Source organism: Echeneis naucrates, chromosome 1 (assembly GCF_900963305.1).
Source record: "Echeneis naucrates chromosome 1, fEcheNa1.1, whole genome shotgun sequence".
Lineage (NCBI taxonomy): Eukaryota > Metazoa > Chordata > Actinopteri > Carangiformes > Echeneidae > Echeneis > Echeneis naucrates.
In genome coordinates this window covers 12474532-12500740 of record NC_042511.1, presented here as the reverse complement: position 1 = coordinate 12500740, position 26209 = coordinate 12474532, and the positions used below count along the sequence as shown (strand labels likewise).

At 40.4% G+C, this 26209-nt stretch overlaps 2 protein-coding genes and 1 pseudogene across 4 annotated transcripts in view; all 3 read left to right on the top strand.

Annotated features, from left to right (window-relative positions):
- The window catches only part of pnpla6 (patatin-like phospholipase domain containing 6), a 28496-nt gene extending 20514 nt beyond the window's left edge, over window positions 1–7982 (top strand). Inside the window, exons 30-36 of one of the 2 annotated variants that reach the window (XM_029511534.1) lie at window positions 2245–2361; window positions 4198–4346; window positions 4548–4700; window positions 5041–5157; window positions 5247–5334; window positions 5865–6010; window positions 6366–7982. In XM_029511534.1, coding sequence (XP_029367394.1) covers window positions 2245–2361; window positions 4198–4346; window positions 4548–4700; window positions 5041–5157; window positions 5247–5334; window positions 5865–6010; window positions 6366–6440 — 845 coding nt within the window. In that variant the 3' untranslated portion in view covers window positions 6441–7982. Of the gene's footprint in view, window positions 1–370; window positions 4347–4547; window positions 4701–5040; window positions 5158–5246; window positions 5335–5864; window positions 6011–6365 lie in introns of those variants that run through there. The other variant, XM_029511544.1, reaches the window with a different exon arrangement.
- A 182-nt stretch (window positions 7983–8164) lies between these two features.
- Window positions 8165–17850, top strand: LOC115049392 (ependymin-2-like). 2 transcript variants are annotated; one of them, XM_029511566.1, is made up of 7 exons: window positions 8165–9754; window positions 10239–10651; window positions 11777–11862; window positions 12292–12326; window positions 12438–12572; window positions 13280–13551; window positions 17782–17850. In XM_029511566.1, exons 2-7 carry the CDS (start codon window positions 10563–10565, stop codon window positions 17786–17788), a joined length of 624 nt encoding a protein of 207 aa, XP_029367426.1. In that variant the 5' UTR covers window positions 8165–9754; window positions 10239–10562; the 3' UTR covers window positions 17789–17850. The 2 variants fall into 2 exon arrangements, with proteins under 2 accessions (XP_029367426.1, XP_029367417.1); XM_029511557.1 differs by lacking the exon at window positions 17782–17850 and adding an exon at window positions 14179–14647.
- LOC115049402 (ependymin-2-like) lies at window positions 17821–20458 on the top strand (annotated as a pseudogene).
- The last annotated feature ends 5751 nt before the right edge of the window (window positions 20459–26209 follow it).

The window sequence follows — 26209 nt, the reverse complement described above, 5'->3', positions numbered from 1 at the left end:
TGTTTTAATAGTCCAATAATTATATTTTGGTATCATGCCATTAATGAACAAAGTTGATTATATTTCCTGAAATTTAATTGACCATGTGGCTACAGTCCTTTTTATATGGATTTGACCTGTTGTACTGTATTTCGCTGGAAACCTTAGGCAAAAGTAAGCAATATTGTTGACATTGTATTCCACTTCCTGTCTTTTGCTCTTGGCAGCATTTTGCACTTTTCTTATTCCCGTTGTGGGCATTTCTTCTCTCGCCTTCCCTTTACCTGTTCTTCTTCACTTTCTTTCTGTCATTCTCTCTTCTTCCATCTGTGTCATTGAGCTCAGCCCATATTTGATGTGTTCCTCCTTCTCCATTTCCATTTCCTGACAGGTTGTGTCTGGCGCTATGTTAGAGCCAGCGCCTCATACACCCCCTATTTACCTCCCCTGTGCGACCCCAAGGATGGCCACTTGCTTGTGGATGGTTGCTATGTTAACAATGTCCCAGGTCAGATTTTAAACACCGGCTCATGAGAACCCCTTCCCCCATCCCAAAGTCGACAGTGAACCTCTCGGCTATCCCCCTCCTCTTTCTTGTCTTCTCCCTCTCAAGTTCTCACTCGTGACTAACCCCATCTTGACCAGGTGGACATTGGGAGCCCATGGTTTGGAAGGAAAGACTAGTTCCAAGAAATATCTTGGGCTGATGCAATCACCCCCTCAAATTGAACGTATGTTGAACAATAAGTAAAAGCAACATTTTCTCCCTCGTACTGGCTTTGCTATTCACATACACAACAAACTTTGTCTGATTGGCTCATTTCCACTTTAGAATATGACTGCTGATTCCTGAATGGGCTTTGCTCATGCATGTGTAGACATTTATGGGTCATAGGGAGGGCCATGATAACTTTATAGGCTTTATAAAGCCGTCTGTGTTCTCCAAAAACTTCTTGTCTCCCTTCATCAGTTTCTGAATGTGGCTTGTAAATGTGGATGTTTTTGTGCACCAGCGTACGTGCTCATTGTGATGCATCTTAAAGAAAAGGCACTTATTTGCTGTTGCTCGGCAGCTAGACTGGACGGGTTTGCATATAGCTGGATTTTCAGTGTGGGATCAGGTATAGATTTTATCAGGTATATATACTTTGGATGACACTTTTGCCTAACTGGAGAGCGTGAAGGGCTGCACCATATCAACATCACATCACATCTGTCTGTTGCTGTTGTGGTTGTTGTACATTATTTGCGTGTTTCGGTGGGTCTAGGTGTCTGAAATGAAGCTCCTTTCCCATGTTCCCTTCTGTTTCATTTCAGTCCTCTGCATCACCAGGAACATATGTTCAGTCTCCTATACAGCCCTTGTCCTGGCTTTGCTTTCTTTTATGTGCATGCCAGTGTCAGACAAAGTGAGCTTATCTATATTTCTGAAAATATAAATCGAATGCATGTATTACCTCCCCGCCCCTTTAAGATTTTATTTAGTTATTTTTTTATTTATTTTTAAGTTACGTGGGGATGTGTTCTGGATCCTGCCTTTTTTTTGCCCCTTCTACAAACTGAAAGCTCTTAATTTACATTCATGTAGAACACAGGAGTGAAAGAGTTTAGGTGGTATTAAATTCCTTTGAGGTTAGTAAGATAGTTTTCCCTCAGTATTTATTTTTGTGCACCCACTTGCACCCCTTGCTTCTCTGTGGTGCTCCTTATCCTTCCAACCCATGCAGTGCCTGGCCTGCTCCTTCCCCCTTGCTGGCATTGAGTTGTAGTACAGAACTGAGCAGGCTTGGCGCTTCCCTGCCATGTTCACTGTGATGAATCTCCGAACATTATCACAACAAGTGCTGTCGGCCTCTCTTTCATAATTTTCACATCACATTTGATTCATGATCAGTACTATGATTATACAATATGTGGATTTTGCAGAAACCTTGGACAATTCCTGTAATGATGTGGTTTAAAGTGCTATTGTTGGGACATAGTTTGGAGATTCAAACAGCCTTGGTGCTCTGTGATTGTTGCCATTTACTTTTTTACCTTTTGCACAAGTCACACAGGGTCTATGTGCGAGGTAATGAGGTTTGCACTGGTGTACAACAGAGTTCAAAGGTGAGCAGAGCCACAGTCCCAGCCTTCGCAGGGATCCAACCCACTAGTGTTGGGATTGTGGTCTCTCAACACTAACTTGAAACGTTTAGCAAAAAATATTGAGCTGTTATCCCCCTCCCCCCTTCCTCCTCCCTCCTTCCCTCCCTGGTGTGCCAGGCTCTCTGTGGCGCTATGTGCGGGCGAGCATGACCCTCTCAGGGTACCTGCCGCCACTCTGTGACCCCAAAGATGGCAACTTGCTAATGGACGGTGGCTACATCAACAACCTGCCAGGCAAGTAGAGGTGGTCCCCCCTCCCCATTCCCCCCTGCCACCATCAATTTTTTGTAGTCCTTCATGTCCACCCGCTTCCTTTTCCCCAGAGGAGGGGGCAGGAGAAGTGAGGGATGTGGATGGTTTTAGGAGGGGTTTTTATCAAGATAGCAACTAGGTCATGTGAATGTATAGTTGTTTGCTTATCCTAGTGCTGGTGGAGGGAAGTGTGGCATTGTGGAGTTTTCTCCATCTGAATATGGAGCCAAATCAAGACCAATAATTAATCCATTTGGTGAGACAGTGTAAATCAATAAATTTGGAAAAAATTGATTTAAAAACAGATTGATCTCAGCGAAACCCTTAAATATCCAGCTCGATGGAGCAAATTCTGCGTTTTGAATTAAGATTCGCTATTGCAGGTACATAAAAAATGAAATGAAAAGAAGAAACACAGCGTTGTAAGATGAATGTGGTATTTGTTTGTCAAGCAGACTGGTGTCAGATATGTAAAGGTTAAAAATTTGGGGGAGGGTTTTTTTTCTTGCATGACATTTGAACTTGTACGTTACTTTCAATTAAAAAAATTATGTATTTTTAAGCTGAATCATTTATGAGGCACAGGACACCAGGCTGCTTTGAGATAAAAGTTTGGTTCCCCTCATGGTGAAATGACAACTTTTCTGTATGGCTGGGTTATCATTTGATATCAAACTTCAATTTTGATATTTGATAGTATGATTACTTCAGACTTCTACTGTCCAAAGTAAGTGTCAGCAACAAGTTGAAATTTTCATCACAGCAAAATTGGTTATTTAAGGTTTGGTCTTCTGCAACCTAAGAATTAAAACAAGGTTGCATTTGTTAAATCATTCCTATATTTTAAGAGATTTGTCAATTTAGCAAAATGAATATTATATGATCTCATATGATGATATCAGTCGCTCAGCCCTACATTTTCTTTATTATGCTAAAAGTTGCTGTTGAACTCAGCTTCGGGTTGTTCAGGAGAGGGGAGCATTTGTCTGTGGACTGTTAAAACATCTACATTAACTAAAAGCAATTGAAGTTACCTTGGATCCACTTTACAAATTCCTTCAATACTCTTACAAAGACTTCAAGTCTTCAAGAGTTTACAAAATGTTTTGTTTTGTTTAAGATGTGCAGCCAAAAACTCCCCTCAGTCTGTCTCTGCAGTCAGGACAAAGAGAGAACTGTTCTGATGAAACAGAGCCATATTTCACAAAGCCCTGGACTGAACTATTGTAATTCTCTATTTGCTCTGGGAATCATGACACAGGTTTGTGAAATGTGGTTCTTTGTTGGCCCAAAGATTGATCCAATTTCAGGGAGCCTTCTAAAATCAGCCTCCTTCATTCCTGAAGTTCATCTGCCTTCCCCTCAGAGAGTCTGTACTGGATCAGCACTTTGGGCCTATGTAATGTTGTCCTGATTCTGTCTTTGAATAGACTCAGCACCACAAAAATGCTCGATGCCCTGAGGCTCATTTTAACACTTAACGAGTTGGTGAGAAATATTAGTTTAGGTTCTACGCTTGTTGGCCATGGAAAATGTTTTTCTTTTCTTAAATTGCAGTGCTCCCTGTCACTAATTTGCCAGAAATGCTCTGAAGTGTGTCTAATGCTGATATTTTTGTGGTGCAAGTCTTTTTGAATATAGTAACCAATTTTAAAGGAAGATTTAAGGAAACAATTTATCCTGAAATAAGTGCTTGTTGTCTTACCACCTCTGCTGCCGGATTTTTTTTTTTTTTGTTTGTTTGTTTGTGTGTGCGTGTGCTGTTTGTACGTCTGTGCATATATATGAATGTTGGTGGATACGTTACACGTCCCACAGCGGACATTGCAAAAAACATGGGCGCCAGAACAGTCATTGCCATTGACGTGGGAAGCCAAGATGAGACGGACCTCTGTAACTATGGCGACTGCCTGTCTGGCTGGTGGTTGCTGTGGAAACGCATCAATCCCTGGGCAGAGAAAGTAAAGGTATAAAATGGCTTGGCAGCACAATGTAGTATCACCCCCTAATGACTGTGTAACTTGAAATAAAGTGCCACATTTGCGCGCCACAAACATTTAACTTTGAATATCTCTCCTGTACATTCAAAACGCACAATATTTCATGGTGTCCGTGCTCACCTCCACTATGTGGCCTAAATGTGATTCCCTCTCCACCTTCTTCTGTAGGTTCCAGACATGGCAGAGATCCAGTCACGATTGGCCTACGTGTCCTGTGTACGACAATTAGAGGTTGTGAAGAAGAGTGCCTACTGCGAGTATATCAGACCACCCATCGATCGCTTCAAGACGATGGACTTTGGGAAATTTGACGAGATCTATGTGAGCTACCACTTAATACTATACCAGTATTATTATTTAGGGGCCTTTGCTTTTTCTAAAACAAATCCCTCATTTACATGTTCACTAATATCTATGATATACAACTGATATTCAGTAGTTTAATCTGCAGTTAATTGAGACTCAGGGCATCCTTTAATCATTCAGTACATAGAGGGCACTGCAGCACCTCATAAAATTGCTTTGATACGTTTTGGACAGTTTGTTCTAAAAGTGGGTGGAAATGTAGTGGGAAATTACCTAAAAGGGTATTGAGATATTTAGAAGCTCTAACAGACTTATTCTTATCGTATTTTGCTATTTAAACTACCTTGTATCTCAGGATGTGGGTTACCAGCATGGCAAGTTATTGTTCACCGGCTGGGCCCGAGGCGACATCATTGAGAACATGCTAAAGGACCACCGCTCAGCCGACTACAATGACAGCAAGAGAACTGATGTGAGAAGAGCACATACATGCATTTACACCACAAACCATCAAACATATTCTGTCCATGCAGTATGTAACACAAATATCTTTCCTCACAGTCTTGCACATGTCCAGGAGCGGATTTCACTGACCTTGCAGAGATTGTATCCAGGATAGAGCCAGTTCAGAGTTATGTAGCTGCAGATGGTAAGAGATCGTTCCTTTATCTTCTTATGATGCCAGCCCGTACTAGATTACTTTTAACAGTGAACAAAAAGTTCCTGTTGCATCTGTCTCCTTTAAGATCAACCTAAGAGTTGTAAAGGAGAAGACGGTTTCCACCTACCGTGCTTTATAATGCGTCCGGCCTGGTGACTGTCATATCATTACATACGGCTGTCCTTGTAGCCGTCACACAGACCTCGCAAGATGTGATTTTTTGGCCTAAACAATTATCTGATACAATGAAATGATGGAAGGGATGATGCCTTATTTTATAATAATGAAAGATTAACTTATGGTCTGCCAAAACACCTCTGTCCATTACTCAATGCTGTAAATCAAGAAGGGAAGATTGTGCCCATATCTCCTAAAACTTGGCTGGTTGGCGGGGGCCAAGTGTGAGGTTGAAATATGGTAGGAGATGCCCTTGATGTCTTGTGGTTGATATTAAAGCCTTTTGGGTGTGTCACAAAATAAATTCTCTATGCAATATTTCCTCTAAATTTTCCGTTCAGCAGAGGAGTCAGACTGTCTGACAGAGTATGAGGAAGATGGAATGGACACAGTGAGAGAGGAAGAGGGGGAGGAAGAGGAGGAAGAGGCAGAGGACCCTGAGGACCACTCCCCTGGAGAGTGGGGGCAGAATGGAGTCTTCCAGACTGTAAGCACTCACATAAAAACATAGATATAATCCAGTCCTAGCAAAATGTTCAGTTTAAATTCAGTTAGTAAGTTAAGTGATCTTATAGTTTTCTTTTTGGCGCAAATCCAATTAAAATAAATAGATAATAATTTTTATTTGGATTTATTTATCAGTGTGGAGTTGATTTTGGCTCCATGTCACATATACATCCTGCTTTTCTTGTAAACATTCACAGAAGTGCTGAATGTCTATATTAATCTGCCAAAAATTACACCCTTTACTCCAGTCTGAGTTGTGTAACTGCAGTGGAGGCTGGAAATTCATCACCTTCTCAAAAAAAAAAGAAATATAATATTTTTGTTTTGCTCTGCAGGATGAGGAGAAATCTGTGAGGCAACGGAGGAAACTCACAAGTGACTCCAACACCTCTGAAGTCTCTGACTGCTGACAGAGGGCCACACTGGGAAAGGATACGGAGTTTAAGCAAAAACAGCGGTCCAAATTGCAGTTCTATAGAGCAGTCAAGGCAAGAAACGTGGACGTCATGCTCTGCTCCTGCAACTTCTGGCTGGTTTGCTGTTTTTATTTTCCTGCCTATTCTATAAACTTGTGAACTTTCTTTACATCAAGTGGCTTCCTTGTCGCTCTCACAAAGGCTTCCCCTTTTTGCATCCTGACATGACTGTCAAAAACGATTGTGTGCAGCCCCAAATGAGAATGGCTTGGAAGGTTTATGCCATTCAATGACTACTTGCCAGAATGCTTGCCTGCTGGATGAAGGACTGGTCCCACACAACACAACACGACACTGTGCCACTTCCAATTCGTCAGTTCAAATTGCCTGCATGCCCCACCTACATGTACATCTCTGGGATTTGTTGCCCTCGCTCTGCTTAACTCATTTCATGTGCACGCTTCTTTGGATGAGCGTTGACTGTGCAAAGCTGTGATTTGTTGAAAGAGTAGCAAGAAAAGTAAGAAATACAGACAGTAGCATTGTAGTTACCTAGTAAATTAGGTGAGTCTAGAGTAGATAAAGTAGGAAGTGAATTAGGGAAAGCTACAAGAGGATCAGATGTTGGAGGTTTATGTTGTTCTTTGAAAGTACAGAGGCTGGACCAATGTAAGGAACCAGGAGAAAAGTGGATTACTATCTAAAGAGGAAAAACTTGAATAAATGCTCTAGCAGGGTTTGAAATGTGGGTTTGATAAAACCAAGTGATAAAGGTCTGTAGACAAGAAAAGTGGGGGAGCCGTGACCCGTGTTTTTTTATTTATTAATTTAAAATCCACACATAGTGGAGTGTGCTCGACGCGCTGTAGGTTGACTGAAGTGAACAGACGATGGAGGAAATGACTGATGAATGAGATGATTTGTGAGTGGATGATATGGTGTCTGTGTACTTGAACTTTTGTGTTTGCCAGATTAAGACTCTGCCTTTTCAACCAGCGGTCACTCCACACTCAGCAAGCAGCGACTACGGGGAAGAGAGCAATCACTCTACTGACACTATTCTACAAACCAGTGTCTGTTTGCACAAGGTCACAGATACAGTACTCAGGGTTCCTGCATATATAAATTGACAAATGGGCGATATGGTGTAAATGACAATAAATCCCAATGTAAGCAAATTACTGTCAATAAGAAATGGATAATATGCAGAATCCCTGAGTAAACTTGAACTTCAAATGAACAGAAATTCACCTCATGTAACTATTAACACTGAATTAAAATGGACCTAATGTAGAAATTGTAACAAGATTATATTATATAAATTATAATGAGTAAAATGTTAATATTAAAATATGTATATGAGGTGGAAGTTTGTAAGTTAATGCTTAGCTACAAAACAAGGGAACTAGCATGTAAACAAAAACGGTTTCCTGTCTTAAAATCCATTCAGTTTTTATGGATGGTTCCCAGATTAGCTTTTGTTCTTATTTATACATGTTAACTACTGGCTTTTTTTTTTTTTTTTTTTTTAATTTGAGGGTGGGGAGCTGTCCTATTTAATTAACTTGGCTTTAGCTGTTTTGCACTGAAATATTTGAAGTATTTCTTGCTCAGATGATGTTTGGTTTAATAATTGCCACCCACCTTGATACATCAAGGGAATCTTACTAAAAAGAGATGCTAATTTAATATGCATATTGGCAAATAAATATAATATGCATCACATTATGTAGCATTTGCATTTTCTTCTCTCTTTAACTGTTTAACATATGATCTAGGCTTCACAGTCTGCGGACAATCTTACATGTTTGTTGTGATGCTCAGTTAGGCCTGAAAATATGTGGACAGGGACACAGTTTCAATCATTTTGGCCTTGTACACGACCACACTGAAATGAAAACATAGATATGCTGTTGAAGTGGGATTTTAATGGACCTGAAGTAATTGGACGGTTGACTGAAAAGCTTTTTCATTAGCAGGTGTGGGCCATTAGCTTGTAATTTCTCAGTCGATTAAGCAGATAAAATGTTGATTTGAGGTCTGGTGTTTTTATATGCTGTGGCTGCGAATCCACAACATGCAGTCAAAGGAGCTCTAAGTGACAAAAGGAAGGGGGGAAAAAAAATCCATCTGAGGTAGCAGAAACGTTGAGCGTGGCCAAATCAACAGTTTGGTACTTTCTGTAAAAAAAAAAGAAACGCACTTGTGAGCTCAGCAGCACAAAAAGTTCGGCATGTCAGTGGAGGACAGCAGAAGTTGATGGTTGCATGATTGCTTTCCATGTTAACACTTAACAACATTTAGTGAAGCGAAGAAGACTCGCCCGGAAGGAGGCGTATCATTATGCAAGTGAACCATTAAGAGAAGACTTCAGGAGAGCAAATGGTGCAAACCATTTAAAAGCCTCAAGAATATAGAGGCCAGATTGGAGTTAACTAAAAATTCATCCAGAGAAGCCGGTCCAGTTCTGTAACGGCATTCCTTGTACAGAGTTCAGCTTGTATCAGAAAGGTATGGTGAAGGTTTAGAAAGACTCCTAATCTGAAGCAAACCATATATTCTTCAAGGCGTGGTGGATGCAGTGCGATGACACAGGCGCTGGGTCACCAGTGACAGAAGACAGAAGCAGCCATCTGCTCACATTCAAAGTGGATTGAACAGCACTTCACAATACAGACGGACACTGACCAAAACATACCGCAAAAGCAGCCCAAGAGATTTTCGAGGGAAAAGAAGGGGATTGTTCTACAATGGCCGAGCCAGTCACCCGAGCACAATCTGATCAAGCATGTGCTCCACTTTCTTAAGACAGATCTTAAGGCACAAACAACAATTGAAGATAGTGGGAGTTTAGGCCTCGCAAAGCATCACAAAGGAGGAAACCCAGCTTTTGGTGATGTCCACTGGTTCTAGACCTCAGGCGGGTGGTGACTGGCTGAAGTGTAGCAATGAACAAGATCAACATTTTGTTAATGGTTATATTCATTTGTCCGATTACTTCAGCTCCTTTGAAATGAGGGCAAATGGTTTGAAAGTTGTTCCAATTCCTAAACCCTTTCTCCAGTTTTGAGATAAACACACTCAAAGGTGAAACACTTCCATTACATCTTCATTATTTATTTTCAAATCCATAGTGGCAGCGTACAGAGCCGAAACGATGACAATTCTGTCCCTGTCCAAATATTTCTGAACCTAACTGTAGAGGTAGTTGGTCTTTATCAATATTTACTGAGCTGATGTTTTCTTTCCAACACAGACATGGGAAGGTCCGCATCACAGTCTGCGGCGTGCTTCAAATGCATTGGCAGGTGCTTATCAGTAACCTGTGTTTATGCAGTGTCACAACTGATTATCACACATGAAACTTCACAGATGTGTACTGCACGTGGATGTGTGCATATGCACATAAGAATGAAAGCTGGCCATGCATTGAAATGTGAATATGGTCCCTCCCACTGTAGAATCAGATGTCAGCACCACAGAGCCGTTTCTTGAACGATGATGTCATACATAGGTTTAGCGCGTACCTTTCATGTTCAGATTTCTGCGGTACCATTGGCTCCTGTCGAAGGTTACGGGTTGCACTGTAGTTAGAATATGGACCTTACCTAATGAGCTTGCACAGGATTTTCTGATGGCGCAATTAAACCTAAATGAAACTAAACCAGTTCATTGAGTTCATGTGGGGAGGGAGTGCAGCCAGGTGAGACCCCCAGACCTAAAGAATAAAAGAAAACGTTTATTTACTTTTATAAACAGTTTTTTTTTTTGTTGTTGTTTTTTTTTTTTCAGAACTGCCTCTGATGGAAGACTTTTTCCAATCAAGTTTAGCATGTTGGCTCGCCCTTCATCAGATGAAGACCAAGCACCTGACTCTGAGTTCACTGCTTTTATAATCTTTATCAGTGTTCGGTGGATATTTCCATGATGAAAGCTTCAACCTGTGAACATTCATGTGATGCACAATTATCCATCTGTCATATGTACAATACACTTACAATATATTTACAGGTTTTCAGTTACAATAAACTGAACACATGTAAACATTGACAAAATCACCTAAATTAAAATGTACCAGTATGGGTGTTTAAAATTACATTTTTATCAAAATGCAAAATGATGGTTAATGAATCTAACACTAATGTACTTTTTACATACGTGACAGGCATCATAGCTGAAACTCCACCAACCTCTCCCTCATTCATGTAAGCTGACTCTATTTTCATGCTGTAACAGTGCTGCTGGTCATTATCCTCACTGCGCAGTCATTGATGTATTTAAATTCATTTGTACCATATATTGTCTCACTATAAGAAGAGAAAATATTTATGGGAATTAACTTTTTAGTTTTAAAACTAGCTCCCTCAGCTCTGCTATCCACAAATACATGGTTGCTTAGGGCAGAATGCTTAACAAACTATGCTGAAATTCCATCAAGAAGATAGTAAATCATTTAGGTTATGAACTTCCTTGCACAGTGTTCCATTATTTTCAGTTGGGAGCAAGATGTGAAGAAATAGTTTGAATGTATATAAAAATGAATGTAGCCGTATGAAGTCAGTGGCAATTCGTCATTCATATAATTCTCTCTGTTCAATGTCATCTTATCGTGATAAAGATTTTTGATAGAGGTCCGCGGTATCTCAGTGACTTTCTGAACCTGCAGATAAGGAATGGTGCAGCAGACTATGACTAAACTTTCACATGACTGGGGCAATTCACATTTACACATCATCACTTGAAAAAGACAGTAAACAATCCGCTTAAGTAGCTGAAAACTTTGTCAGTGTAGGGCAGAATTTGTGGTTACTTCAAATTAATAGAGGTGGATCTATTCTGAACAATGTGGGATTATTTACACCTGCACCCAAAACTGTAGCTGGCTATAAATTTTTAACCACCTCCAATGTCCTTTCCTGTTTTCAGAAGATGAAACAGAATGAATAAATGTTTAAAACATTGCTCACCATTTTACTAAAAGTATTTGCTTCAAATTTAAAGTAGAAAAAAATGATTACACAGCACCTTATCTAAAATACCTCAGATTAATTATCCTCATATCTCCGTCATGTTCGATGATCTTAAACATAAAAAGAAACGTGATACGTTGCATAATAATAATGGTCATATGTTACGCCGACTGTCACAAAGGAGGGCTGCTAATTATTTAGTCATGTTTGCCCTCATGGGGCCAAATGGAGATAAAAAACATGCAGAAGGGGCTGAACCGTGTGCGGTGAGTAGGGCCAACTGTGAGCAGATATATATCCAGGTGTTTGTTCTTCCCCCAAAGCAGAACACTCACAGGTTCTCCTCATTCTGCTCCTCAGGCTTCTTGACATGAACTTCATCGGTGTGCTGTCCTGCCTCAGCCTGCTGCTGGCAGCTGCTGTCGCCCAGGAACCAAAACCCTGCGGTGAGAAACTGAATTTAGAGTGACTTTAGACAAAGAATCTCATGGCATTTCGAGTGTGTCTGCGGGGATGAAGATTGATTTGTAATTTGTACATATAGGAGAAACAAAACGTAAGCATAGAAATGCATATAACTAACGCACAGTTTCACTTCCATGTTGTCGAATTCTCCTTCAATCATGTAAAACTAAAAAAGCAGCTCAGCAGGTGTCAAGTGTTTTGTGCTGTTATTATACTATTTTTTGGTTGTTTATTCCTTTTTTCTATAAATGACCCAATGTTGATATGTGTAAAAGTGTGTAAAGTGAATAACTTCGCCCAAAGCTGAAATGTTGATGTAGCCTCATTTGAAACATGCGGCAGATTTTTGGTGCATTTATTTGTCTCTAACATAAACAGTGACTTATTCATTTTTATTTTCTCTCCTACAGTTTGTCCACCACTGATGAGCGGGGGCCTGACTGTGGTGAGTCACTGACCTGTTTTACTGATACAGATGTATATTCTGCGAGATGGGCCCGTCCATAGTGATCAGCATCCTTCTCTTCACTTCCTGCTCTGTCTCTCTTTCTTTCAGATGGCTGGCGATGGCAAATTCATATCCACAGGAACAATAAGCTACGATGCTTTGGGAAAGAGGATGCGTGTTAAAAACTATGGACTGGCAAGCAATAAGACTGTTGCTGTGGACCAGTTGATGCTTTTCAATCAGGTATGTAACCATGAATACTTCACGTTATGCTAAATCTATAAGTAGGATTTGTCACAGATGTTTTTCTATCTATCTAGGTTATGTCATGGAAAACGGGAAACGTAAGGAACAGGTCCTTAAGTTCTCTAAAGGACACAGTCACAGTCACTCTCCGGGGCCCACGTTTATCATGGCTATCTCTCTTACTTTTAGTCGTTTCATTTTCCGTGATGTCCGGCTCATAGACGTTTTCAAATGTCAACCTAATTACAAAACAAAAAAAATTCAGTTAAAACAGTTAAAACCTCCCTTAACTGTCCTCGGATATCTTGCAAGATTTTAGTGTTTGGTAAATAAACTTTGGGTGTGAGAAACGCATTCATAATGGCATAGCGTAGTGAAATGAGTGCTCATTTTCTTTCATTTTCATTAATTCAGTCATTTATCGTCCAGTTCGGGGTTGTTGAGGGTGCTGGAGCCAATCTGAGCTCACATTGGCTGAGGGCAGGGTCACCAGTCCATCACAGGGCCAACACACAGAGACAGACAACCACTCACACTCACACTCAGACCTACAGACACTTTAGAGTCGCCAATTAACCAAGCACGGGGAGAGCATGCCAACTCCACACAGAAAGGCTCCAGCGCCAGGAATTGAACCAACAACCTTCTTAGCTGTGTGCTAATCACTACGCCGCCGTACTGCCCTTTTTTCCTTTTTCTCTCAGAAAACCTATTATGAGATCAACTGGAGCAAAATGTCTTGCAAGAAGAAAGCACTTGACACCTCCTTCATCCCCATGCACGTGCCAAAAGATGCCAAGCTGATGGGTCAGGTAATCATGGGCTCCTCCTCCTCCTGGGGAATGGGTGTGCTGACCAACACCTGGTATGGAGATCTGCCACAAAATGGCACATACTCATTTGTCTTCACTGAGATCGGCTGCATCCCGTTGACCTACACCAGCTACACTCCAGAGTCTGGATGGATCACCCTCAGGTAAGAACCAGGAATGAGAGGTGACAAATAACGAACCTAAACAGGACGCAGAAGACAGGCAACAAACAACATTAAATAAGACAGAGACAATGAGATGAGAATCACTGATTAAAATGAACTGAGTGAATAATGTCATCGGTGTGACCAGTCATTTCGCAATTATGACAACAAAGAGGTGAAGAAAAAAGATGGGCACTAAGAATAGTGTTAGAGATACTGGCAATCCTACTGCTAATTATTCAAACAGAAAGCATGCACGCTCTAGTGCTTTGCTTATGATACATGATTTTTACTTCAGTTCAAACTCAGATGTCTCTCTCTCTCTCTCTCTCTTTCTCTCTCTCTCGCATTTTTTTTTTTTTTTTTGCTGTATCATTCAAAAGAAATTATCTAAATACAATGAAAATTATTAATAGGACATGCAAGGAGGTCAAATTCATCTCAGAGTTTTACTTTTTTTCAGATTTATTACGTAGCTATAAACAAACGAAATAGACAGCTTTGCTGTTCATTGATTTAAATACGAAGTAACAAACAGTCATCTTAAAATGCTGTATTTGGCATGTGATGTGCATTCCCCAGTTTAAAGCCTGACATGAAAATAAATGCCCTTCGTTTGCACTGCAGCACTTTTAACTGGGTCTTGGGCAACGTCAATCCAATGGATTATTTCCCGCCTCAGTTTTGTGCCAATTCTCAACTGGAGAACAGCAAGACCCCCGATACCGTCTTCACTGCTTTGAAGTCTCTGGCCATGAAGACCAAGAAAGAGGAGTGAAAATCAGGAGGATCTTCCTAAAATAATCACAAATGGCACTCCTGCTTGGGCAGCAAAATTTAGCATGTGACTGAGGAATCACCATATAAATCCATTTAAAAGTTGTTTGGTTTCTTTCCTGCCCATTGAATAGCAATCATATGACCAACAACAGTATTTGTATTGCTCTAATGGGCTAATACGTGTACATCCCAGAGTTTAGCATTACAGGTTAAAGGGAGAAGGAAGATGGTACGACAGCGAGATCAAACCCAGGAGGGACATTAAAGGTGAATTACTGCTCAAACTAAGTTAGAAGATCTCTCAGTAACTCATACTTTACCCTGGTCCCTGCTATGTATTGTATCTCTTTCATAATTTCCAATAAAATCTGATGAAAGCAATGTATAATTTTGCACTTATTTGGAGCTGAATGAGTTATAGTCTCTTAACTCCATGGCGATAGTTCTGTCATTGCTGTTTCATTAGTTTCTTTTCTTGTCAGATGTGTGCTCTGATAAATTTAATTTGTTTGTGTCATGAGGCCAGAATTTTCATCTCGATGCGCCGCGTGTGGCCAGGACAGCCACAGAGGCCGTCTCGGTGTTTGCAACAACAGAAAAAGAAAAACGACACAGCCATAAAAGTAAACAAAAGCAACATCAGCTATAAAATCTAATTCTGATATGAGATGACAGCAACACAGTTAGCTTTGCAGTTTCACTCACTTTCCATTAGCTTTCACTTTTGACCACTCCGTTCTAAGAACTTTTTAAAACAAAAATCGACAACATAAGGACTGCAATAAAGTGAATGCAACAATCTGTATAGTAATATTTCCAGTGAGATTGATACTAACAATTGGCTCGGAAGATACTGACGCACTGGGAAATGGTCATGACATACACTGTCTAGCTTGTGCGGGGGACGTTAAAATGGAGTACTTGTCTGGGATAGAGCCTGCCATTCTCATGAAAACAGATGGACGGAAGTAACTTTCTAAAGCAGGCCAAACAAGGAGATTTCAGGCAGCTCGTCACACCACGTGCTGAGAAAGTTTAATGTTTATTTAAACTTGTTATGTTTGACTAAGTCAGGTGCAAGTAACTGGATATTTCCATTTTCAAAGCAGCAGCCAAAGGAGAGGTCTGTGAATCCCAGGAAATCTGCAGGCCCTGATTCAGCAAAGTGCTGACCAGCTTGCTGGGATTTTTACAGCTCCCAGTCACATGCCATTATTCCTTCTTGCTTAAAGTCGGCCATTATCATCCCCAATCCAAAACAGCCAGGATCAGTTGGACTCACGCCTGTGGTTATGAAGTGTTTTGAGAAGTTGGTGTTACAGCACATCAAAGCCAGCCTGCCCACCACCTTCGACCCACATCAATTTGCATACCATTCCAACAGGTCCACTGAGGATGCCATCGCCATCGCCATGCTCACCGCACTACGCCGCCTTGAACAACGGGAGAGTTATGTGAGGATGCTGTGCACTGATTACAGCGCTGCGTTCAACACCATCATCCCACATAAACTGATCAGCAAACTGCTCGATCTTGGCCTCCCCCTCACCCATCTGCCACTGGACTAAAGACTTTTTAACAGCGTCCCCAGCCAGCTAAACTCCGTGATCACACTCGGCACTGGCGCATGTGTGCTGAGCCCAATACTGCTTTGACTGCACACCAACTCAGTCCTCCTCAACTCCGTCATCAAATTCGCAGATGACACAGCGGTGGTTGGGCTCATCTCGAGGGAGGACGAGGCGACATACAGAGACTTTAAGAATGGTGCTCAGCCAACAACCTGATACTGAACACCCACTAAACCAAGGAACTGATACTGGACTTCAGGAAAAAGTGGTGCGCCAAACCAGCCCCACTCTGAATTAAGGGAGACTGTGTGGGGAGGGTGCACACTTGTAAATTCCTGGGCACCCTCAAATCTAATGACCTCTCCCGGTCGGCTAACACAACTGCGGCCATCAAGAAGGCTCGACAAAGACTGCACTTCCTGACATTCCTCAGGAAAAACAATTTAGAGAGGAGGCTGCTGGTGGCCTTCTGTGCAGTGCAGCCATTGAAAGCATCCTTAAATATTGCATCGCGGTGCACCGCTGCAGACAGGTAGGCCCAGTCTGAAAGACATTGCCTGCTCCCGTTACCTTCACAGAGCTAACAACACCATCAAAGTCTCCACACACGCCGGTCATCATCTTTTTGAACTGTTGCCCTCTGGTAGGCGGTACAGAGCTGCCAAGACCAGGACCACCAGGCTGAGAAACAGTTTCTTTCCCACAGCCATTAGGACTTTAAATTATAATGTGCACTGACAAGTCATCTCAACTGTGCGATACTCTTTTTCACTGCAGTATTATTTAACTGTGCAATTACTCTTCTACGTGCAATATGTGCGACATTCATTTAACTATATAATACTCATTTTAACTGTATTTATTTGATGGTGCAATATTTATTTTATTAGGTTATTTGCTTTTTTTTATGAGCGTCTGTGGGTGTATGTATGATCTATCAATCTATCTATCTATCTATCTATCTATCTGTCTATCTGTCTGTCTGTCTGTCTGTCTGTCTGTCTGTCTGTCTGGCTTCTGTAAACAGGTTCCAGCAATCCTGCCAAGATGTGGGAAACTGCGATGAGTAGATATCTTTGAAAACGCTTTAGAAAGAATTTGTTTCTCTCTGGGTTTTAAAGTCAAATTCCTCTGTCTGTGAAAAGGACATAAAGTTTTAATCTTCCATTTAAATCGTATTTAGTGTTGCTGCAGGTCCAGAGGTGTGACCACATGATAAGTACCAATATCCACCAGTTGTCCGACCTCCCAAGTAATCACATCAGACTTATGTACAAAGGAAATCATTTTCTTTTGAACCTCACAAAAATTCTGTTGTTTTGTCATGTGATTTCTTTTTATGGGTTTGTAGGTGTACTGTATGTTTGTGATTATGGGTGATTTTTTCATTTAGTCTTCATAGCTGTTTACATTACTCTTTTTGTCATTGCAATGATTTTGTCATTTTATACCATTTATGTTACGCACATTGTTTATTAAGACCTCAAATGGCATCAGTGGGACAAATCTACCTCACCTGCCAAATACATGTACTTTGTTTGGTGATCTAAACTGTAAACTAACATAGAACGTCATGGAAACAACAAAACAACAAAAAGGGCCTTTCAGAACGAGGTGAAGCAACACTAAAGTGAGGCAGCAGGCGCTGTAATATTCCCAGGTACACCAGATAAATGCAGCCCAGCAGTCTGAGAAAAAAGCAGCTGGACCTTTTCTCTGGGATTATTTACACCTGCAGTCAAACCTGCAGCTTTCAGGGAATGGAGTTTTTAAAGCCATGAAACGTGTTGTGTGAGAAGCTGAAAAATCAAAACAAACATAATGAACCTTATAATTCAAGTTTATTTATCTTAGCTCTTTTTTGTCCTATTAAGAACAGTTCCTGATGAAGATGGGACGGAGAAAGTACAGAGGGGGCTGAACTATATGCCTTATATATGGAGATCTGTGTCTGCTACTCAGGATTTTCAATATGAACTTCATCGATGTGCTCTCCTGCCTCAGCCTGTTGCTGCAGGCTGCTGTGGCCCAGGCACCAAAACCCTGCGGTGAGTTTGGGAAGATCTGCTTGTGACCTAGCAGCATGTCAGTTTGTGTGAATTTAAAATGAGGAAAGTGTTGACTCGTATTGTTCTCATTAAACCGTTGCTGTGTTGTTTAGTTTTTCTTTTATCCGTATAAATGAATGTCTTTCCGCTTTCTGAACTTTTGTGAAGTTTTTGAGTTAAAAGGAAGAAAATCTATACCTTATTCTCTACTTTCATTATGAAAAAAGCACCTGTAATTGCCAGTAAATATAAGCAGATAAATATGAATAAATAAACAGCAAAATGATTACTCCCGAGCAACAATGATGACTTAATCATTTGGATTTCATCTTCCACAGTGTCTCCACAGCAGATGAGTGGAGGCCTGACTATGGTGAGTCACTGATCTGTTTGAAAGATAAACTCTCCTCACTTATCATCTCTCCTGGATGGAACCGTATCAAGCGATCTGATGCTAATTGACTGGTCAGCGTCTTTCTCTTCACTTCCTTCTCTCTCTTTTCCAGATGGCTGGGAACAGACTCTTCTCGTCAACAGGCACCCTTAAGTATGATGCTGTCAGACAGAGGATGCGGGATAGAAACTTTGGACTTACTGGCAATCAGACCTTTGCTGTGGACCAGTTGATGCTTTTCAGCCAGGTATTAAACCCTGAATAAACTTTCTGAACATATTTTTGCTTGATATGCTTTAATCTATGTATATACCTACTGACTGGGCTGATGTTTCTCCAGCGTTGTGTGAGAATGATGTATTTACGGCAGTTTGTCTGTCACCATGACACTGTAGCCCGTTAATTTGTCCACCATAAAGCTCTCCCCCCAAGTCCCCCAAGTCCTCAGCATTTCCTTTTTCTTTTTCTCTTTTATTTTGTAATCTCTCCTTCTCCACTACAGTCAGTGTCATAGGTGCACAAAAAACTTAACATGCTCCACAAAATTTTAGGTGATTCTGTGACACAACAGGCTACAAAGAAAGGACGCTGGGAAAGATATGAAAATTGAAAGCGGATGATTGTCTGCCTTTGTTCTTCTTTCAGAAAGTCTATTATGAGATTGACTGGTGAAAAATTCTCTTGTAAGAAAAAGGTGCTTGACACTTCCTTCATTCCCATACAAGTGACCCTGTATGCTAAACTGATGGGCCAGGCATACCCGGGCTCCTCTTCTTCTTGGGGAATGGGTGTGCTCGTCAACACCTGGTATGGAGAGCTGCCACACAACGGTAAGAGGGAACTGTCAATCAATCTGTCTGAGACAGAGAAATCTGCATTTATCTCAGCCTGAGAGCAGAGGACTCTGATGATCAAATCAAGCCTTTCATAGAAATCACTGTGAATTAATCATAACTTTGATAGAAAAGAGTTCGTGAATAGGTCAGATGCTGACTCTTCTGTACTTCTCAGTCAGTCCAGCCACAGTTACTCGTCTTCAGGCACATTCACAAGTGTCTTCACTGAGATCGGCTGCATCCCGATGACTCACACTGGCTACACTCCAGAGTCTGGATGGATCACCATCAGGTAAGAACCAGGTCATATGAAGGACATATGATAAAAACCGCTGAAACAATGTTAGTGTTTATGTGACATGAAAAACTTACCAAAAGTGCCTCCTGTATACTTAACAATCAGGAGAAAATAGTCAGATAGAAGTTAAATAGTAGTTTGTCAACTGATTAATCAATGCCAAACTATTTAAATAGGTACAAAGTCCAACACTACCATTGAAAAGATCAATGTGACCGCAGAGTACACGTTGGGGAGATGTCATATCCGACCTCTGACAATGTTCTGCAAATTCTTGTTTATATTTCAGCACCTTTAATTGGGTCATACGTAAATCAAACCCCGAGGATTTCATCCCACCATTTTTTTGTGGCAAGTCTGCACTGCAGGAGACAGAGACACCAGATACCGTCTTCACTGCCTTGACGTCTCTGGCCATGAAGACCAAGAAAGAGGAGTAAGCTTTGAGAGCCTCTCTTAGATACTGTCTAGTACTGCTCCTGTTCGGGCAGCTATATTTTACTTAAATGATCCTGTTATTATCATACAATATAAAGCCATTTCGATTGACTTGAGTCCCAAGGTTATCTTAACCTGCGAAGCCACGATATATAGCCACCTGTTGTACTGGCATAAAGTTTGCACATCATGATGTTCGGTAGTTAAAGGAATATAGTTAAAGGAAATAAAAAGATCAAATCTATCAAAAAAAAATATGCAATGAGAATAAAGTGAGGAAGACCTTTTACCATACGTCATCTGATCCCCATTTTGCATTTTATCTGTTACTCTTTTCTATAAAAACACTTGAAAGCATCAATTAATATTGTGGTAACTTAGAGTTTGGTATATATGGATGGATGGATGACACTAAAAAGTACAAAGTGTTAGACCAATCTGAATATGTCCATTAGGACTCAATATAAATATTCATCAAAACGTCAAACTATCTTTTTCACATTCAGGCTCATAATTTGAAAAGTGTATATCATATTTTTTACTTATTATATTCGTATAATATTCTTCTGCTACCGCTTATCAGTTTCCAGGTCTGGAGCCAATCCCAGCTCAGATTGGGTGAGGGCGGGGTCACCAGTCCATCACAGGGCCAACACACAGAGACAGACAGAGACCAACAACTACTCACACTTTCACACAGACACTTTAGAGTCACCAGTTAACTTGATGTCTGATCATGATGTCTTTGGACAGTGGGAGGAAACCTATGCAAGCATGTGCAGAAAGCTGCACATGAAGGCCCCAGGCCCGGGAACCAAACCCATAACCTTCTTGTTGTGGGGCAACAACACTAACCACTGTGCCACCATGCTGCCACTGACAATGTTGAAAACCATATATAGTGCACTATATAGTGATTAGGGGGTGGCTTTGGACACAGCCAGGGTCTTCAGCTCGGAGTTTCTCATTCACCCGTCACATGACTGCTACGCATTCTCAGTGTAGGTGCAACTGATTCATTCACGACTCAAAAGTACGGGTCTTTGGGTCCTGAGTGCTGGAGCCCTTTGCACAATTGCCTGGGTGGTGCTCCGTGGGGCAAAAAAGGACATAAGACATAAGATGCCCACTAATGGATGCAAGTGTGGCGTCCAGGTCTTTTGTTGTTTGACCGCAGGCTGACATCGGCATTCTTGAGTTATTTGGTTGCTTTTTGTGAAAATAACTATTTTAAATCGGAATATCCAAACAAACCATTTGCCTACAGTAGTCTTATCTATTTAACACTTTTAAGAGGAAAGCTGAAGCATCACACCAAGGCCAAGAATGCATAACAAAGGAAGTCTCTCATTTTTTCATTCACAACTCATAACTACGGGTCTTGGCGTCTGTCGTTCATCATTCACATGGTTACAGCAGTAACGCGACCAGTGCTGTTATTGCTTGTGAAGAGCGCTATCCTCAACCAACGTTAGCATGAAAGTTAAAGTTAGCTATGTAGCTATGAGATGGATGTTTAATTTATCTTTCTGTTGGAATGCATTCATACATTACGGGTCTTCAGAGAGCAGGTAGGCTAAAGTGAATAGTATGCAATAATGGTAAAGCTTCCTAATTATCAGGCCACATTTCTTTAGTGTAATGCGGGTACAGAAAAAAAAGTATATTTTGATTGAGCTTCACATTCATTATACAGTCAAGACAGATCCAATGATCTCAGCTCTCCCCAGGAAAGTAAATATCCAATGTTAAACGTTGGATGTTAAAATCATTTAAAAAGAGACAAATCAGGACCATTGTTGAGTGTTCTTCGAAAACCTCAAAAGCAATGGTGTAAGTAATCTTTACCAAATAAGTCCCTCCTGTTATGAAATGACGCACACTGTGAGCTAATGTCGTTTTTTTCACTGATGATTAAAGTGACCAACTCCCGTGTGTGCTGTGTCTGACGTGGCTGTTGACGAACTTAATATCTGAGTTTAGAATAAAAGCTTTGAAAGTGAAACTGCAGTAGTCGTTGTCCTACAGCAGATGGAGGCAGCAGTGCTCTTTTCTCAGCAGTTCCTTCTTTCATTTATGCATTTGCCTGACGCTTCCATACTTCTAAGGGTTTCCCAAAATCAATGCTTTTTTGACGGCGCTCTTGGATTCTGTGCTTGATCAGCTCCCATCCATATTTTCTGCATTCCTGTAACCATATTAATATTATATATTGTCTTATAATCCATCATAACTCCCTACAATGTAGTGTTATGCAGAGATAGGGATGTGTTTAATATATATTTATTTGAATATAAACCACCCATGTCATATATCTATAGATGGTGACACTAATAAGATATTATATTATTAATATTAAAGGCTTGATATATTTATTAAAGCCCTTATTGTCGTCATAAAAGGCAGCTACAAGCTCAGGCAGAGTGAGTTTGATTTTTGTAAAGCTTCTCCTTCAGGGACTTAAGTCGATCTTCCAAGTTCCAATTCATGAGTGGTAAACAACGTGACACATTCAAATGATTTGTTTGGGTGTTTCATTATTTATCATTGTATGTAATTACAGCTATGTTATGTTCATCCAGATATGTGCACACTAAGTGACAAATGTCTCGAAAAGCTTTAGGAGATGCGAACAGTCTTACCCTTAAAGTGTTCCGTGCTCAGAGGAAAGTGCCATTGTAGATGCTGCCGAGGCTTCCTTCTGCCAGATGAAGCATCAGTTTGCTAGCTACAGTTCCCCTGCTGTCAGATGAGACATTTTCCACACTTAAAAATGAATAAACATTGAAAAGTTTTCATCATTTTTTTTTTCCAAAAAAAAAAAAAAAATACAAAAATACAAAAATATCGAATTGAAAACTTGTTAAATGACCAAATCACTCTTGTGTGTCTTCGTACAGGAATGGCTCACTAACTCACTGAACATCAATAAAATGAGCGTCTCCTTTTATCATTATAGGTTCTTCACTCTAGGTTCTGCTTCAGGGATTTCTAAGTCATCTTCTAATAATGAAAGTTATGGTGTTCAGAGGTGGCTGCGGTGCCGCACTGTCAAAAATTACTCATCTCCCCTTATGAGATTGAAGAGATGAGAACCTGCTTTGGAAACATCATCAGCAATAATAGCACCGCTAGTCCGCTCAGCGTTCAATCTAATGATTATATGAGCACACTGGGAGTTTGACGTAGGCCTGAGCAAGAAGAGATGGGCCCAAGTGTAAAGTTCCTGGTGTGATATGAAAATTACATTGTTAAAGTCAGTTTTACCTTCCAGTTTCACCACATGTTCCCCAGCCCAAATGTTACAGAGTTACTGTACAGAGATAATGATAATTTTGTGCCTGACTGCCGGTGAATGACAAAGTCAGTAGAAAGTCGGGCCAATTTCAAACCCTGTCGCCTTAAAATTTTCAGTAGTGTCACATGAACAGGCCTAAAATAAAAACTCATCAACTGCACGCAAGAGCTGAAACAGCAGGCGCTAGTTAATGCGTAAGCTGTGTTTTGCAACCACGCAGAGAAAATATTTAACCCTTTGAGATGTGGTGGAATCTGTGTCCAACACTTCAGCCGTAAATTCTGACCACAATTATATTGAAATTTGTTGTGATAGTTTATTAATCCTCATGGTTTTGGTAATCACATCTTTTGTTCGTCCCTCTGGCCCTAAGCGTCTAGCTAAGCATATAGCATCAAGGGTTAATGCTAAGGTTAAACAATTCATAAAAACTGTCACAACATACAGTATGTTCCAGTGAGCACAAAGTCCTCAGATGCCAGAGGAATATAATGAACACAGGCCACTTGTTATGATATTTGTTTTCATCATTGATGCTGGTATTCAGACATTTTAGCTGATAACTGTATTATTCAAATCAAGTGTATTTCCAGATTGGCTTTTAAATTGAGATTCTGTTTCTTCATATTTATGATCTGAACACTATTTCCGAACATATAGTTATAACCATTTTGTTTGCTTCCATGACTACCATCCTTTTAAAACAGAAATCCTTTTTTTACAGGATTTTTCTGAAGGATAGCATCAGCTTGCTGCTACAGTAGGGCAGAAACTTTGACCACTAATGTCAGCCGGCTAGTGTGACTCTTTTTTACTGCCTTTTTTTACACGGGGCCTCTATGTAGAGGGCCATCACTATCTTATGACCACTTAAGAGATTTAATCATTGCTTGAGGTAACATCTGGTCTACTGGAGAACTTTTTGCCAGTTTCAAATGAGTTAAAATTCGGTAACACAACCAAATACTCCTTTTTTTTTTTTCTTTAAATGTTAGCTTTAATGAGTTCGCTCCTAAAGCATTTTGTGTTCAACAGTGGTGTGATTGGAAATCCTCAAATATGACTGGCCACACTCTATGTGTGAAAGGGGAAAGGTCATGTTTTTTGAGTTCATGCACGAAGCACAATGTGTATCATAGTACAAGTTGTTCAATTTTAGCAACTTTTTTTAAGAGCGTCACTTCCTGTTTTGGTTTCGTTGCGTGATGGATGGATCTCAAACACCGGTGTGAGATGTTAGGAAGCACAGAGAAGCTTTTTGTTTGATGACAACAACCAAAGTGTACAAATGGAAATTTGGGTGGCTGTTTGAGGTTGAAGTGTGAACTGCAGTGTACATTGGAGCTTGTGTGTGCACGCAATGCAGCTGCTCCCAGCGCACAGGAGGAGTGTTCATCACTGTCACTCCACCATTCAGCAGAGGATGATGGACGTCGGAGGGTCAGCCCCCAATTATCCTCTTTACACTGATGAGAGATGCTCATTCTCCCTCGTGTGGTCCTCAATCTCCTCCTGTCTTTCTTCTTCTGTCTTTGTCGTTCTTTTTCTCTCTATATCCCAGGGAGTATTTGTTTGATGCAACAAAATCTGTGGAGCACATTTTATACAGCCACACAAATATATTTTACTTTACTTGACTGTTTTACAAGGCCATAGGTCACTTAGGGAAAAATGTCTTATTTAATACTAACTATGAATACAGCATATTTTGGTTAATATTATGACAAGCCAGTGTCATTAATATATATATATATATATATATATATATTATTTATTTATTTATTTTTTTTGTCTTTTTGAGCTTACACTATTTCGATGCATATTATCTTGAAGTGGTTGATCAGTTTTTGTATTTAATATGTTAATTATTTTTCCTGGTGGAGAATAAAATGAGGATATCAATAACTGACTGATCAGAATTATTTTGTGTGCCAAAATAATGTTATCCAGCACTTGTTCATAGGTTTTAAAACTACTGCAGTAAAAGATGTTTTATGTTTCTTGATATCTTAGGTATGTTTCCTTTTTACGTTCAAACTAAGTAAGTTCTTGACTTTATGATCAAGACTTTATAACCCAGACATATTAACTGTTCACTGTGATTAATCAAAAAGACTTTAGTTTTGTTGTGAAATTGCCTTATGAAAATCCCAAACATGGAAAATACGCAGCATTTCTAATTTCCAAATTCAAGGTGCATTGTAGTAAAGAGAAGAGAACGTGGTTTCTGTGTGATGTAATTTTAAACTGTCAGGATATTTGGCGACGTGACGCCTCACAGTGAGGTTCTGGGTTTGATTCCCAGAGGAGTTTGCAGGTACTCCCTGTGCCTGCTGCTTGCATACTTTGTACTCGGCCCCCCCCAACGGTCCAAAGAAGTGTTTAAGGTTTATTGGTGCCCGTAGGTGTGTATATGTGAAGTTCATGTCTATATGTCAGTCCTGTGATAGACTGGGCCTCACCTAAAATGCCAGCAACCCCCCCCCCCCCACACACACACACACAGACACAAACACACATGATTGGCAGTATAGTTAATGAGATAAGACATTAGGAAACTGTAACCTCCTCTTTCAAATGCTGTCCAACTTACAATGCTGTTCATGGACAAAAAAGCAGAAGTTGTTGGGCGATAAATAAACTTCATGACGTTTCGAAGTGGCATGACACATGATTGTTCAAACATGAACAGCACATGACCATGAATACGTTCATGCACACATGCACACACATGCTGAATCACAGGTGTACATACCAACTCGACATATAAAATCAAATCATCCCTCCATAAAAAGTGGACCATTACTATTTGTTATTTGTATCCCATCAACTCTTACATAAGGAGCTGCTGAGATGAGTGCATGATGAATTAGTTATGTACGTATGCGATAACGGCATGGGTGAAGATAGGAGGGCACAAATAGAGGAAGCCATACCAGCATTGAATTTTGATATATGTCTCAGTGAATTAGTGTCATAGCTCTTACATATTGAC